Source organism: Myxine glutinosa, chromosome 2 (genome assembly GCF_964187855.1).
Source record: "Myxine glutinosa chromosome 2, kmMyxGlut1.1, whole genome shotgun sequence".
Lineage (NCBI taxonomy): Eukaryota > Metazoa > Chordata > Myxini > Myxiniformes > Myxinidae > Myxine > Myxine glutinosa.
Window position 1 is genome coordinate 233,116,116 of NC_136262.1, and position 17,409 is coordinate 233,133,524.

General features: G+C 48.1%; 1 protein-coding gene across 1 annotated transcript in view; it reads right to left on the bottom strand.

The window, feature by feature from the left end:
- Nucleotides 1–17,409, bottom strand: part of LOC137420752 (lysyl oxidase homolog 1) — a 45,132-nt gene that overhangs the window by 12,327 nt on the left and 15,396 nt on the right. The window contains exons 3-5 of the mRNA XM_068106092.2: nt 16,851–16,988; nt 1,671–1,824; nt 1,421–1,516 (exon numbers count right to left, since the gene is read on the bottom strand). Of these exons, the coding sequence (XP_067962193.2) occupies nt 1,421–1,516; nt 1,671–1,824; nt 16,851–16,988 (388 nt within the window). The remainder of the gene's footprint in view (nt 1–1,420; nt 1,517–1,670; nt 1,825–16,850; nt 16,989–17,409) is intronic.

Here is a 17,409-nt window from a genome sequence, read left to right on the forward strand (position 1 = left end):
TGGATTCCACCTGGGAATACTTTCTCAAGAGCCTAATCTCTTTTATGCACCGGTTTATCCCATTCCATCTGCAGCTGTCCTATCCATCCCCTCAGCCCTGGTACACTGATGCCTGTCATACAGTTGCAGTCAAGTAGCTTGCATTTTCACCATGGAAAGCTAACCCAACTGATGTTAACTTTAGATCACTCTATAAGGCCTGCAACAAGTGTATGTGTGTGTCCATCTTGGGGCATTCCAAAAAACAGTCATGCAACTAGACTCACTGGAAAAATGGCTAGAGCGTCCACTCTGAGTCTGGGAGGTCGGCAGTTCGAACCCCAGCCAAGTCGTACCAAATACTGTACTTCAAAAATGGTGCTTGCTGCTTTCTTGATTGAAACGCAACATTTTAAGCAATAGGGCAAATACAAACAAGAATAAGTTGCAATTCTAGAGCAGGCTTTGTTGGACCTGTAATGGCGTCCTTCTGCGTGGGAATTCTTTGTAAGAGAACATACTGTCATGTCTGAGGCTCCGTTAATACGGTATGCCTCGGCACCGGTATGGTGAGAAAAGTGGTGCCATTGTTGTGGGTTCTGGCGTCGCTGGTACCTAGAGTGCCCTGAGAAGTGACAGCGTTTCCCCTGGGCTAAGCGGCTGTGTTTACCTCATCTCACAGTCCTGTGTTGTGTCACTGTGTCATGTATCTGTATATCCGTGTGTGTGTGTGTGTGTGTGTGTGTGTGTGTGTGTGTGTGTGTGTGTGTGTGTGTGTGTGTGTGTGTGTGTGTGTGTATTATGATGCACTACACAATGTGATGAAAATAATAATTTTCATCATAAACCTTCCCTATCATTAACATAGGCCTTTCTTCAATGCTAGGAACATTCTATAAATATGGAGAGCATTTCATTTCAGGCAAATTAATTATACAACAACAACAACATGCATTTTAAGGCCATTTTCCCTGCTAGAGCGGGGGTTAGCCTTGCAGTCCCCAAGACAATCTTCTCCATTTTGCCCTATTTTCTGCATCTCCCCTTGTTAACCCCCTTGCCCACATTTCTTCTTCCACCATCTTTAGCCAAGTCTTCCTCGTTCTTCCCCGTCCTCTACTTCCTTCTACATTCATTTCCATCACTCTTCTCAACCAGTCACTTTCATCCTTCCTCAACACATGACCAAACCATCTCAACCTGTTTCTCTTCACAGCATCCATCACAACAACACACATACACCTTACAAATTAATTATACAACAAATAAAATTATTTCATCCTTAAAGCAATGCTGTAGCATACACAGCAAAAAGATAGTTTAACTAGTTTTATCATTTGGGTAAAAACAATTTTGCTAATTAAACACTCAAATGAAAACATTTCCTGCCACAGAGTAAGTACACAAGTGTCAGCAAGCATGTGGCTTTTGAAACACGTACTCTCAAAATATACTTCCCAGCGAAGATGTCGGTAATGTCTATCCACTGACAGTACATATCAGCGTTGTAACTGTCGTAGCATCCTGGGCTTATTCCCTGCACACAAGGCACATTTATATCGATTAAAAATTTCAGCATAACATATATAACACAAAGTAAACATATTCGTAGAAATCTCTAAAGTGAAACATTCCGGCATTGTGAAAGTCGGAAGAGGGTTCTCAGGTGTCAGGTGTCAGGTGTTACACACCTGTGATGAAGAGCAGGTGTAGCGCTTCAGTAGCCCAAAATCACAGGATGTGTCCGCCAGGCATGAGCTCGTGCGATGACCTTCAACTACCTTTCTACCAGTTACAGCATCCAGCAGGTCAAACTGGCTGAATTCCTCGACACTGTGAAGATGCCTGTGAGTGGAGGGTATAGCCAGGTTGTGTGTTGCTCTTCTGTATGTATATATAATTGTATATATATGTATGTATATATATTGTCGCGCGAATGCCCTCGGTTAATACTGTGGGCTCGCGGATGGCCAAACGAACTTAATGGAGGCGACGATCAATTACGGATTTTTACTATGCAAGCACGGGACAAAGAAGGAAGAGGAAGAAGCGGCGAGCTCTTACCTGTAGCAATCTCACCGGCGGTCTTCAATCCTGTAGGGAATTAACTCAAAACGAACACGGGGGTAAAATGTACAAAAATAAAGATTTATTACGGAACCCGATACAAAGAACGCGACGGAAGAACTAATTCTAAATTGGGACGTCCCCACATAGATTTCAAATACGAGACAAAGGGAGAATGAATAAAATTAATGTCCTGTCATGTATTTGTGAATGCGAGCTTATCTGTCTGACAGTGTAGCGTCGGGTCGATGTTCGAGCGCGTCGTCCGACGCAGCTCCGGTTGGTGCGAAGAAAGGCCTCGATGTGCACCCGCTCGTCCGCTGCCAAACCCCCGTCCGCCCAGCGGCATGCCTCGCTCGCCCGCTCGTCGGTCGCACGTGAGGTCCCGTTTGCACAAAGATTGAGCCTCGATTGGGATTGCACCAAGCCTCGCTCCAAGCACCAAGCACCAATAAAACCAAGACCAAGACCAATGACCAAGCACCAAGAGCCCGCGAAGAACCCAGGGAAGACGACAATGCCCGCGAGCGAGTCGTCTTGTCACTTGCGGTCTCTCGTCAGCTCTGTCTCTCTCATCAACCAGTCCCTCACTTCTTCATGGTCTTTCCCGCCTTCTGACGTCACCGGCCCTTGCTCTCTAAAAAGCGACTTGCTTTTAAGTAGTGGTTTAGCGCCTTCCGCACTGATTGGCCGAGTGTTCGCGCCTTCCGCACTGATTGGCCGAGGTGTCTACGGTTGGTGGCCAATCAGTGTGCCGCTCCTTCCACATTCCTTTCACCAATCAGTGGCCAGCTTCTTACCCCAGCCAATCACACGTTCCCTGGGCATGGTTCCAGCCTGCCTGGCACGATGTTTGTTGCCCATGGTGGCGTACTACGTGGCTGCTGCCTGTTGCTCTTCCAAAGTCATCGTGGTGGCGGGGAATTATTTTATGTGTGCACTAATGGATCTATCTAATGTATATGAGTGTGTTGCCATAAGGGACACTGGGTTGCTCACAGAGAGAACGACACAAGAGGGAATTTTACCCATAATCCCTGCATACCCCGCCCTCTCGTGGCGGGGACACAGATACAACTTATTCCGACATACGGCTAAACATAGAACTTATTACAGGTAGATTCCCTATCATGACAGTCGAGCACCTACCTATGCAGATCTACCTGGATCTAAATATTCCTCTACCCCTAATTCATAACAATATACAGTCACGTGAAAAAGTAAGTACAGTGGTACACCCCATGTAAAGTTTTGACTTTTTCAACATATTTCAACATACAGCTATTTGATCTTCATTTCAACAATATTGATAGATAAAGGTGACATAATATAACAAATATCATTAAATATTTACATTTTGTAGTCCATTGTATAATTTAAATAAACATAAATGCAAATTTCGCATGTGGAAACTGTAAGTACACCCTTGGCTCTAATAGGTGGTATTGCCCCCTTTGGCAGAAACAACCTCAAGTAGGCATTTCTTATAACTGTCTACCAGTCTCTGACATCGACTGGGATAAATTTTTGCCCACTCCTCCATGCAGAATTCTTTCATGTGTGTGATGTTTGAGGGGTTTCTTGCATACACAGATCGTTTCAAATCCCCCCACAACATCTCTATGGGATTTAGATCCGGGCTTTGACTTGGCCATTCCAGAACCCTCCATTTCTTTCTTTTCAGCCATTCCTTGGTGGATTTACTGGTTTGTTTAGGGTCATTGTCATGTTGCAAGGTCCACCTTCGGTTGAGCTTCAACTTTCCGACAGATGGCCTCACATTATCCTCAAGCACCCTCTGGTACAATGAAGAATTCATAGTGGATTCTATGATGGTGAGCTGCCCAGGCCCTGATGCAGCAAAGCTACCCCAAACCATAATATTTCCACCACCATGCTTTACAGTTGGTATCAGGTTCTTGTGGTCAAATGCTGTCTTTGGTTTTCGCCAAACATGTCTTCTGGTACTGTGGCCAAATATCTCTACCTTTGACTCATCTGTCCAGAGCACATTGTTCCAGAAGTGCTGGTCTTTGCCAAGGTGTTCCTTGGCAAACTTTAGTCTTGCCCTGATGTTCTTTCTGGACAGCAAAGGTTTCCTCCTGGCACACCTCCCATGTAAATCAAATTTGTGCAGCCTCTTTCTAATGGTAGACTCGTGCACTTTGACACCAACAGTGGCAAGAGTTACCTGTAGGTCCCGTGATGACATTCTGGGGTTCTTAGAGACTTCTTTCAGCATCTTGCGGTCTGCTCTCGGGCTGAACTTGCTGGGGTGGCCTAGCCTGAACAAGTTGGCAGTTGTTTGGAATCTTCTCCACTTGTATATGATCTTCCGGACAGTCGAATGATTGATTTCAAATTGTTTGTAGATCTTTTTTAATCCCTTCCCAGACTCGTAGGCATCTATAACCTTCTTTCTGAAGGCCTCAGAGAGCTCTTTTGATCTAGGCATGGTGACGCCGCACACTTCAACAACAAAGAGCAAACCAAACTAAATGTCTGAGGTTTAAATAAGACCCGTTCCTCCAAGATCCTCTCTAACGATGTTCTAATCATTTGCACCTGAGCTAGTGCACCTGATTCTAATTTTAGGTATTTGAAGTAGTGATAAATGTCGGGGTGTACTTACTTCTTCCACATGCGAAATTTGCATTTATGTTTATTTAAATTATACAATGGACTACAAAATGGAAATGTTTCATGATATTTGTTATATTATGTCACCTTTGTCTATCAATATTGTTGAAATGAAGATCAAATAGCTGTATGTTGAAATATGTTATAAAAGTCAATATTTTGAACTTTACATGGGGTGTACTTACTTTTTCACGTGATTGTATAATTATATATATATATACACATATATGTGATTACTTTGCATGCTTGAGCATAAGATGGTATGTGTAAAATGCTGTTGCGGTTCTCAGAACTGGCCCCGAAAGCAATGGCACCCAACACACAGGTCCTCGGTTTAGTTATTTCCATAGTATAAGACCAGAGTAGTCGCTTCCACTTGTGCAGTGGGTTTAGTTGTGACCTCATGGTTTGGTGATGGTTGGAGAGGTTTTCCCCTTGTCGTCGCTATTTCCGAGGGTAATTATAAATTCCAAACGTGCTTCGTAGCGAGCTTTGTAACCAGGGTGCTAATTAGCATATTGTGCCAAAATCTGGTGTGAATCGCACGCCAAGACAAAACTGCCACTTTCTATATCCCAGCATAATCTCCTTTTACACGACCCTATAAGTACACAACATTTATCAATAATTAATACACGTTTTTATTTGCGCTTGGTTTTTTTTTTCATTGTCGTTTACATTAAGATACATGCTGTTCACTGCTCCCCGACCCAAGAACCCCACTACCCAATAACCACAACTTCATCTCAACCACCCAGCTTACCCACATTCATCCAATCGCATCACAGACACCGCCGCCAACTTGCAAGCGTGAGGGGAAAGGAGCAGCGGCAGTAATAGACAAACTCTCCTCCTCCAAACCTCGTGAAACACAAGAACAAGCAGGCACTATTTGGCCATTAGCGTCTCGTTGATACCTAATCACTCTGTTTGCCCCTTACAAGTAATTAAGTGCTCGCAGAATTCGCCCTCATGCCTTTATCGAGTCCCAAGAACAAGGCCATACTAATTAAGGAGAACCCATTGCATGCCACGGTTTGGAGAGAGACTGAGCACAAGTCATGAAGGAGGTCTCGCGTGGGTGGGACTAGCCCTCGGGAGAGCGGGGATGCCCCGATTGGCAGACATAGTTACACAAAGGGACGTTTTTGATCCGCTTTTAAGCTCTGCCCTCGCCAAGTGATTATAAAGGTGCCGTGGGCAATGGCTCAATGTGTGTTGGTTCTGGCTCGGTGCCTGTGTATTGGTTTTTGACTTCGGTTTTCATCCTGTGCTTGCTTCGTGGGGCTTCATGGTGCTTCAGAGAGAGAACAATTGGGGCGAGTGGTGGCACTCAAGTTGGCGGGTCGAAGCTGGGAGCTGGAGCATTGGGATGGATGGAGGGAGTGCAGTGCAACGCGCACATATGGCAGAAGCCAAGCCACACGTACACACTCTCTTAGACTTCTCACACAGTACACTATTCCTTTCATGTGTTCCTTTCTTGGCTTTTTGTATATAAAATCATTCTACTGAACTCAGGAGCTCAATGAGGCCCAGTGCCACTAACTGTCCTTTTGAGGGCATCCCACTGATATGCACCAATGCACCACACACACCCCCACCCCACCTCGACCTCTACAATCATGGGTTTGGGGTTGTGCCGGTCAGGCGGTCCCCACCTGGTAAGGTAAGAGGCCGATAATCCTCGTTATTCCTCTCCTCTTTCTATTCTGATCTCCATTCCGTGGATTACAATTATTGATTAGCATTCCACCTTTTTGAGCCTGGTGTCGGGCTAGCGGCTAGGGTGCCAGCTTAGGATACCAAGGATCCTGGGTTCGAATCCTGGTCGATCGCTGAATTAACGACCAGGGGGGTTGACTCAGCTTGTCATCCTTCCGAGGTCGGCTAATTGAGTACCAGTTCACTGGTAATTCCCTGTGTGTCGTAAAAAGGCGACAAACAGGGTTGGCGGCAGGAAGGGCATCCGGCTGTAAAACATTGCTTCAAAAAGGGGACCAAAAAAACAACAACAACCACGGTCCCCGAAAAAGGCCAACCCGCGCTTTGCGGGGGAAAATGGCCTCTAAACGGTGGTATTCCACCTTTTTGAATCCTTTTGCTTGCCTTGTTGAGCATTAAAGTTCTTGTGTTCCCCACCCGCATTATCCCACATTTTACATTTTACACCATTGGTTCATGTACATAATAAATCCCTTCTAGTTGAACTTCATTTCCAATCTGTCCGTGTTCGTCTCTTCCCCATTGGTCCAGCACTGTTCGCACATAGTTTAGTCTGGGAGGTTATAATTCCCCAAGTAAATTGCTCGTCTCGAAGTCCGGTATGCACTAGCAGTAGCTCGGCCACCTTAATTAAGTTCTCATCAAGATAAGCAAAGAGAATAACCGAGGACCTGTCCCCCGGCTAGGAGACTAGGTGATCTCCAGTTAAACAGAAATTAGATGGATGTCACTGGACCACTTGGATGATTAACAACCTGCCGTGACTCGCAGTTATTTGTGCTCGGTTGCCTCAGGCCCAGTACATTCGAGGGGAACCGAGGATTCCCCCCTTGTCATAGACCCAAAACCCCTGGCTGTAACAATGCAATTTCACTGACAGATCATATCTGTAAAGCAACATTTAGGGAAGACAAATGTCTCTTGTGATTTTTTTGAGAATTCATATTCACAATCTTGTGTACAAAGTCTGTTGATGCTAAGACGTTTGTCATTCAAAAATATAAACAGAAATTGTATGTGCCTACAGTCGTAACATAAAAGGGGAAAAAAAGAAAAAGACATTTTTTACATATACCCTCAAGTTTTGCTTCCAAAGGAATCCATTTTGATCTACATTACATTTCATCCTATAACTTACTGATATGATGTTATATCCAAACTAATTACAAGGAAGAATGAAGAATCAAATTGACAAAATGGGGCAATATGTATCTTATAGACAATGAATAGTCCCAAATCGGCCCTGAATATATAAATATATATATATATATATATATATATTTTTTTTTTTTTTTTTTCCTTTTAGAGGCCATTTATATATATATATAATCGGACCTGAACCAATATCTAATTGGCTTGTTCTTGAAATCTAACCAACTCATCAACCTAGTTTTGTCATAATCTGTTTCACAACTTTTTGAAATATCATGCTATATTAGTCGGGTCAATGTAAGGTTTGACCCCAAAAAAATTTATAATAAAGGTTTTTTTGTTTTAGGTGTATCATTAGGTTGTACTAGACCCCTGAAAAAAAGTTTACCAAAATTTGACTCCGGGAAAGTGGTTAATTAGCATATTTTCAAAATGGCACCCCCCCCAAATTTTCAATGTACAGGAAACTTTTTTATAATTCAAATTAGACCCTATAAATGTATTACAAATAGATAGAAACATGGTTGGTTTACATAATGAACACATCAGAAAACTTCTATGACGTCATTATGACGTCAATGATGACGACAATGAATAATACATGCATTTTTATCAACTTTTTTCAACAAATACACACTTTGTGAAAAAAAATTTTTGAAAATTTGATCTGCCTATACAATACAGTATTTTCTGAAAGGTCTGTGAATAATACATGGTTATTGGTAGTGACGTCATGACACCATGCAACCTAGGAACAAATCCCTGCATCACCGTATGACCATATGAAGGGAAATATCATGTCAGCTGGTTGTCCTTACAGAAATAGGCAATGAAATCAAACTCGTCCATAACACACTGAATGTCAGAAACCACTAAGAGCCTTTAAGTTATGACTGTCACATACCATTAGTCATCATCGTCACTGTCTTCTGTGTCATCTTGATCCATTGGACGAACGTTGTTTGGGTTTTCACAGGATTCAAGTTGGCATTCTCCTGAGCTTCCTACAGCACCCGCCGGACGCCAACAAATACGGCGCGCTCAAAGACCTACTCCTCGGTGCGTTTGGACTCACGGAGACTGAACGCGCACGACAACTACTACACCTCCCGGAGCTGGGCAAGGCCAGTCCGTCCGAAAGCATGGACCACATGCTTGCTCTTCTCGGTGACCACAGCCCGGACTTCCTCTTCCGCGAGCTGTTCCTCCAGTGGCTACCCAGGCAGGTACGGTTAGCTTTGGCTAATTCGCCCATCACGGACCCTCGCGCCCTGGCCAAGGAGGCCGATAAATTTTGCTCGGCCAGGCGACACGTCGGAGCGGCCGCCTGGGACCCTGGGCCGACCGAGGCAACGTCCACGCCATGACCGGCGCCTCGACCGGCCGAGTCAGCGCCACTGGCAGCAGCGGCCGCCGTGACGCCCCGTCGACCGAACCCGACGCGACCGCCGGAGCCTCCACCAGAGCGGACCATGTGCTATTACCACGCCAGGTTCGGGCAGAAGGCCAGAACGTGCCGCCCACCGTGCACTTTCGGCGGGTCGGGAAACGACCAGGTCGGCGCTCGCTGCGTGCCATGAGCGTCGGCCATTCAGGCAGCCTTCTGTTTATCACGGACACGGAGTCCGGGCGGCGTTTTTTGTGTGACACCGGCGCTCAGCTGAGCGTGATACCCGCCTCGGTGGAGGACAAACAGGCCGCGCTTTGCGGCCCCGCTTTGGTCGCCGCAAACGGTTCCTCCATCCGCACCTTCGGTTCGCGCAGCGTCGCATTCTGCTTTGGGGGCCAGCGCTTCAGGTGGGACTTCATCACGGCGAACGTGCCCATGGCCTTGCAGGGTGCAGATTTTCTTTGCACGCATGGGCTTTTGGTCGATGTCAAACGGCGTCGGCTCATCAACGCAGAGACCTTCAGCTCGCTCGCTTGCTCATTGAGCGGCTCCGCTCCGACCAAGCTAGCCTGCGCGCTCCCGGCCGTGGACGATTTCACCCGCCTACTCGCCGAGTTTCCCGCCCTCACGCAGCCGACATTTTCGGCCGTCGCCGTCAAGCACGGCGTCGAACACCACATCCCGACCACAGGTCCACCGGTCTACGCCAGGGCTCGCCGCCTCGACCCGGCCAAACTCGCTGGAGCGAAGGCGGAATTCGACGTGCTGGAGCGATTGGGAATTGTGCGGCGCTCGAATAGCGCGTGGGCCTCGCCCCTGCACATCGTGCCCAAACCGGGTGGCGGATGGCGACCATGCGGCGATTACCGCCGCCTCAACGACGCCACCACCCCCGACCGGTACCCGATACCACATATACAGGACTTTTCCGCCCGTTTGGCGGGGCGGGTGATCTTCTCCAAGGTCGACCTCATTCGGGGCTACCACCAGGTACCTGTCCGGCCGGCCGACGTTCCGAAGACGGCTGTAATTACACCTTTTGGCCTCTTCGAGTTCCTCCGAATGCCGTTCGGCCTTAAGAACGTGGCCCAGGCCTTCCAGCGGCTGATGGACAGTGTGCTGCGCGATCTCACCTTTCTGTTCGTCTACCTGGATGACATTCTCATCGCCAGCACTTCCCGGGCGGAGCACCTCATCCACCTGCGCACGCTTTTTGAGCGCCTCGGCCAGCACGGCCTCATCATCAACCCGGCGAAATGCCAGTTTGGCATAACGGCCGTCGACTTCCTGGGGCACCGCATCACGAAGCGCGGGGCCGTCCCGCTGCCTACCAAGGTGGAGGCAGTCACAAGTTTCCCGCGCCCTCGCTCCATCAAGGCCCTACAGGAATTTTTGGGGATGGTAAATTTCTACCACCGGTTCATGCCTCGCGCCGCCCAACTCATGCGCCCCCTGTACGAAGCCCTCCGGGGCAAGCCGGCCAAGCACGTCGTTGCCTGGACCACAGAGATGGACGCGGCGTTCACGGGCGCTAAGCTGGCCCTCGCCAACGCGACCATGCTGGCGCACCCGGCGCTCGACGCACCCATCGTTCTCACCACGGACGCTTCCGACTACGCGGTGGGCGCCGTGCATGAACAGTGGGTGAACGGAGCTTGGCAATCGCTGGCCTTCTTCAGCCGGCAGCTTCGCCCTAACGAGCGCAAGTATAGCGCTTTCGACCACGAGCTCCTCGGCCTTCACCTGGCTGTTCGCCACTTCCGCCATCTTTTGGAGGGCCGCCCGTTCACGGCGTTTGTGGACCACAAACCCCTGGTCTTCACCATGGCCAAGGTTACGGAGCCATGGTCGGCTGGCCAGCAGCGCCACCGCTCCGCCGTGTCCGAATTTACGACGGACATCCGGCACGTCGCGGGCAAGGACAACGCTGTAGCCGATTGCCTCTCCCGGTCCGGCGCGAACGCCATCCACCTGGGTGTGGACTTCGCCCGCATGGTGGCCGACCAGACCGCCGACCCCACGGTGCAAGCCCTCCGGACAGCGGACACAGGCCTGCGGTTGGCCGACGTCCCCTTCGAGGACACAGGCACAGTTCTCCTGTGCGACGTCTCCCTGGGCCAACCTCGCCCCATCATGCCCACCGGATGGCGGCGGCACATTTTTGACGCCCTCCACGGCCTTTCCCACCCGGGCCGGAAAGCATCACAGAAGCTCGTGGCAGCGAAATTCGTCTGGCACGGGCTCCGTAAAGACGTCCGCGACTGGGCCAATGCCTGTGTCGCCTGCCAGCGCGCGAAGGTCCACCGGCACACCCAGGCCCCGGTGGCACCATTCGACGTGCCCGCGCGGCGCTTCGCCCATGTCAATGTGGACCTGGTGGGACCCCTTCCCTCCTCGCGGGGCTTCACCCACCTCCTCACAATGGTGGACAGGACCACGAGGTGGCCGGAGGCCGTCCCGCTGGCATCAACAACATCCGCCGACATGGCGCAGGCCTTCATTGGCACCTGGATTGCCCGTTTTGGCGCCCCCTCGGACATCTCCTCCGATAGAGGCCCGCAATTCACCTCCGAGCTTTGGGGCGTGGTCGCCCAGGCCTTGGGGGTCAGGCTTCACCGCACCACGGCCTACCACCCCCAAGCCAACGGCTTGTGTGAGCGGTTCCACCACTCGATGAAGGCCGCTCTCAGGGCCAGCCTCCAGGACGACGGTTGGGCCGACAGGCTCCCGTGGGTCCTATTGGGCCTCCGAATGGCCCCTAAAGAGGACCTCCAGGCTTCCACCACCGAGCTGGTCTACGGCCAGCCACTGCGGGTGCCGGGCGAATTCATCCCTGACGCCACCGGCCCCTGGTCCGTGGCTCGCCAACGCTCGGTCCTCCAGGAGGCCGCCAGGAGATTTGCCCCCGTGCCCACGTCCCACCACGGCTGCCCCCAACCCCACGTCCCCCCAGCACTTCGCATTGCGGAGTACGTTTTTATCCGGTACGACGCACACCAGGGACCGCTCCGGCCGCCGTACGATGGGCCTTTCCGGGTCCTGAAGAGGGACGACAAGTCGTTCACCATCGACATCGGCGGCAAGGCGGACCGCATCTCCGTGGACCGCCTCAAGCCGGCCCATTTGGACCTCGACCAACCTCCACGGTTGGCCCTTCCTCCACGTCGGGGCCGTCCCCCATCAACCAGGCCCCCCGCCCGACCATCCACCGCCCCGCCACCTACCACCCCCACACGAATCGTCAGGGGTCATTTCGGCCGGGTCATCAAGACCCCCCTCAAACTGACTCTCCCGGTGCATGTTAATTCTGGGGGGGGGGGGGGGGCGCGTGTAGCGGTTACCGGTAGCATGACACAATTACCCTGCACCGGCCGATGACGCAACCGGCGAGCGGTCACGTGTCCGGACTCGCCCGGGCGTGTTGAGACTTGCCTTTACCGGGCGAACGCTTGCCTTGCATACCACGCCCCGTTGAGAGGCGTGGCTTATCTATTTGCATACCACGCCCCGCCTGAGAGGCGTGGCTTTTGTGTGTTGAGTTTCTGATATATATTGCCGCCCGTTCGATGGGCTGATTCAGTGCTTTGGAGTTCGTTTGAGTGAGCTGGGAATAAATAGCTCAGAGAAACCTAATTCCTGGCGTCGTCCATTTTGTCCGATTTTATCGTGCGAGCACAGCTCCCACAGCATCATGCAAAAAAGTTTGGGAACCATACTGTGCAAATATAACGAAACAAATAATCAGAACTATACCGTACATATATTTATAGGACAAATACATCTTAATCTTGTTTGGGTGGCTTCTGCCAATACTTTCCCAATAATATGAAGTGTTTGTCACTATTGAGGGATACTGCCAAAAAGATAGATAACACGATATCTTAAAAGGTTATGGCCAGATTCCGACGAAACTTGATGGACAGGTTGGTTGTGTAACAAGGCCAAAATAATTTGATGTGGTGGAGATCCAGATCCGGATCCGGATCTGAGAATTGTTTTAATTATTTTTTTATTGATTCTTCAGATCAACATTGAGAGATAGGGCCAAAAATTATATATAGCACAATAGTTTTAAAAAGTTATGGATGGATTCGGCAAAACATTGTGGATGAGTTGGGTAGGTGACAAGAACAAGCCGATTATATTTTGACTCAGGTCTGGATGCAGACCTTCGCCTATCGGTGGGATACAAAACGTAAACTGTTCAGCCTGGCAGAGGTATGTGCTCTACCGAGTGACGTTTCCTCATGCTCATGTATTTTGCCTCATGCTCTGAGTCTTGCACATGCCTTTTTTCGCAAACTCCAGGTGTGCTGTCATGTGCCTTTTCTCAGGAGTGGCTTCCGTCTGGTCACTCTCCCATGAAGCCTCGATTTGTGAAGTGCTGCAGAGACAGTTGGCCTGCCAGCAGGTTCTCCCATCTCAGGCAAGGAAATCTGTAGTTCTGTCAGAGTGGGCATTTGGTTCTTGGTCACCTCCCTGACCAAGATCCTTCTTGCCCGGTTGCTCAGTTTGTTTGGGCGGCCAGCGCTTGGAAGAGTCTGGGTACTTCCATATTTTTCCCATTTCCTAATGACGGAGCTCACCGTGCTCTTGGGAACTTTCAACACTCTAGAAATTGTTTATACCCTTCCACAGATCTATGCCTCCTCACAATTCTATCTCATATCTCTATACACAGTTCCTTGGACTTCATGGTAGAGTTTCTGCTCTGCCACGCACTGTCAACTGTGGGACCTTATGTAGAAAGGTGTGTTTCTTTCTAAATCATGTCCAATCAGTTGACTTGGCCACAGACAGACTCCATTCAAGCTGTAAAGACGTATCAAGGATGATCAAAGAAATTGGATGCGCATGAGCTCAATTTGGAGTGTCAGAGCAAAGGGTCTGAATAAATATTAACTCAACACATTTCAGCTTTCATTTTTAATTACTTTGTAGAAATTTCTTTTTTTTAAGTTCCACTTTGACATTATGGGGTATTATGTATAGATCAGTGACAAAAATCTCAATTCAATCCCCCCAAATCCCCCCCCCCCCCCCAACCCCGTATACCTCCCCAGACCCCAATTTTTCTAATGCTTGAACAAACATTGGTACATCATAGGTGATGAAGGTTGTGGTGAAGTTCATCGAAATTGCATGTGTAGTCTCTGAGAAGAAAGCAAATACCTATTTTGGGGGGCAACCCACTGTAGACTCCTAAAGGGGCACATTGTTTTTTAATGCCGTCAACAAACTTTGGTACATCATGGGTGATGAAGGTTGTGGTCAAGTTTCATCGGAATTGTACAGTGCATTCAGAAAGTATTCAGACCCCTTCACTTTTTTCACATTTTGTTATGTTGCAGCCTTATGCCGAAATCGTTTAAATTCATTTTTTCCTCATCAATCTACACTCAATACCCCATAATGACAAAGAGAAAACAGGATCTTAGAAAGTTTTGCAAATTTATTAAATAGAAAAAACTGAAATATCACATTGACATAAGTATTCATACCCTTTGCTATGACACTTGAAATTTAGCTCAGGTGCCTCCCATTTCTCTTGATCATCTTTGAGATGTTTTGTACACCTTGATTGGAGTCCACCTGTGGTAAATACAATTGATCGGACATGATTTGGAAAGGCACACACCTGTCTATATAAGGTCTCACAGCTGACAATGCATATCAAAGCAAAAACCAAGCCATGAGGTTGAAGGAACTGCCTGCAGAGCTCAGAGACAGGATTGTGTCGAGGCACATATCTGGGGAAGCCTACAAAAAAATCTCTGCTGCATTGAAGGTTCCCAAGAGCACAGTGGCCTCCATAATTCTTAAATGGAAGAAGTTTGGAACAACCAAGACTTTTCCTAGAGCTGGCCGCCCTGCCAAACTGAGCAATCGGGGGAGAAGGGCCTTGGTAATAGAGGTGACCGAGAACCTGATGGTCACTCTGGCTGAGCTCCAGAGATCCTTTGTGGAGATGGGAGAAACTTCCAGAAGGACAACCATCACTGCAACACTCCACCGATCTGGGCTTTATGGCAGAGTGGCCAGACGGAAGCCTCTCCTCAGAAAGACACTTGAATGCCCGCTTGGAGATTGCAAAAAAGCACCTAAAGGACTCTCAGACTGTGAGAAACAAGATTCTGCCAGAGTTGTGTGGAAATTAAATCAAATAGAGTTGAGTCTCAGTCTCAGTCTCTATCTCTCTTTCTCTCTCTCACACACCCAACCAAGGATTACTTCATCTCATTCCTCAAGGCTCACAACAAATATGTGTCCATCCTTAGGCGAGCCAGAAAACATTGCTAGACAAGCCTTATGGCTGAATAGACAGCCATGTTTCCTTCTTCAAAGTCCTGTGAGTGCCTTGTAAAGTCTGTCTTTGGTGTGTGTACCCCTCAATCCTCCCACCCCCAGCACCCATAATCTGTTTGAGAATGCTGAATGTGTTAATTCAGTGTCTTCCTCCAAAGCTCATGCATCCAACCCAACCCATTGTCCCGTCTTTATCCCCAGGACTTTATCCCTCATGTCCTTCATGACTGTCTCCTGGACATTTTGACATTTTACCCAAAAGAGTTCCTCCTGGCATCTTGAATCCAGTCCTGTTCTTTGTATATATTAATGACCCTGCTTAATTAACGATACCTGGATATATTGATGTCCTGTCTCCCATTTTTCCCTCCAGGTCTTCAAGACAGCTGATCATCATAATCTCAAACCATCCCCCATCCAAAACCATGATATTTTCTACAACTGTTAAACCACCCCCATTCTTCCCAAAAATTTGCTTCTGTGTCCATCTTGTCCACCCCTTGCATTCCCTCCTATGCTTCACCAAAACCTGCATCCATGTGCTCTGGAAAGCATCCCTTTTTATGCTGCATCCAAATCCGTTTGGTGTTCTAGCTCTTCCACGACCCTGGACTATGTATACAAAAAATAAAAATGCTCCGGAAAGCATTTATGCTATTTCACATGTGACTCCAGATTCTACGGTACAATTACACATACCTCCGACAGGCCGGCAGCAGTGGCATCCCTCTCTGCTGACGTGGAAACCATTAGTTACTGGTCGAACACTTGGTGGATCCATTTCATTCCAGGCAAACTTCACATTCTCACGCTGCTGTTGGAATGTTCTCCAAATGAACGAACATGTCTATTTCCACAACCAATCACTATAAGAGGGGTGGTCCCTCAAACGACTTTGCTCACCATGAGCTATATCTCGTTGACAGACAATATATCAAATCTGGCATCCAAAGCTAGCTGGAGACATATAATCTCCACCATGCAAAGTCTTTCCTTGGTAAATCTGAACTTCGTACAACTTACAAGACATTTGGTTGTAGCTCAATGGAGTACAACTCTCCATTATCGGTAGGTGCTCTGCTTCACACCTGTCTCTCCTGGATGCTGTGAAATCCAAGGCTTGCAACTTCATTGGCATTTTTGCCAAATAAGCAGAAGCACGGGGCTTCTGCTTTAGGCTTCAATGTCACAAACAGGTTGATGACCTCAATATTTTATATTGCCTCCCATCATGTCTTGTTCCCAATGCTCTCTCATAGAGATGAGAGGTCACATAGATCCCTCCCTAGTCACACCAGGTTGCCTGCATTTTCCAGGAATCCCCTCCTCCTGAAAATCCCAAGTGTCTTCATTCCCCCCTTCTCCCAAATGTGAATATATACAACCTCGGTCCACCTTCGGTGTCGGAGGTAAATAACATACATTTTTGTTCACATGCACGAGTAATTGTACAGAAAAAGTCCATGACAGCATACCTACAAGATAGTTCATGTAGAGGAAAAGAGTCACAGAACTTAGTGGAGTTTGTGGTAAAAGAATCCCCCCAAAAACGACAACTCTGGTGATTTGTATGTTTGACTGTTTGACTTACTGATGACAAATGTGCTCTTTCCACTCATCACGCGGTAACATGGGCAGGAAGTCAGCTTTGCCGTTGTTCTTGATTCGCTGAGAAAACCTCAGCAAGACTCGAACATCGTCGTCTTTGGCATTTTCATCAAATGCTGAACTAAGCATATGCAACACAAGGAAGAGGGAAGGGTAGACGGCTCAAGCAAATAAATAAAAAGCAATCTGCCATTTAACATTACGCCTTTAGTACAGTATGGGTATATTTATCTTGGTACAACATGAATGGTTACAATTTCTCCTTTTAAGGACATTCAGAAAATATATATCTATATTATAATAGCCGTAGATGATTCTGTCTGTCTGTCTGTCTGTCTATCTGTTGGGTGTCTGTCCGGGGTGTGGCTTACTCGGTTTGCAGAGTAGCTCCACCCATAGCTCCACCCATTCTGGGAGTGGCTATAAACAAATATCCACCATTTTATTAACTCGCATAGCTTTGAGTCCTGTTTTGTAGGCCCGTGGTGTCTTGCTCTCCCCCAGTTTTATTTCAAATCAAATTCGATAAATCATTTCATTTT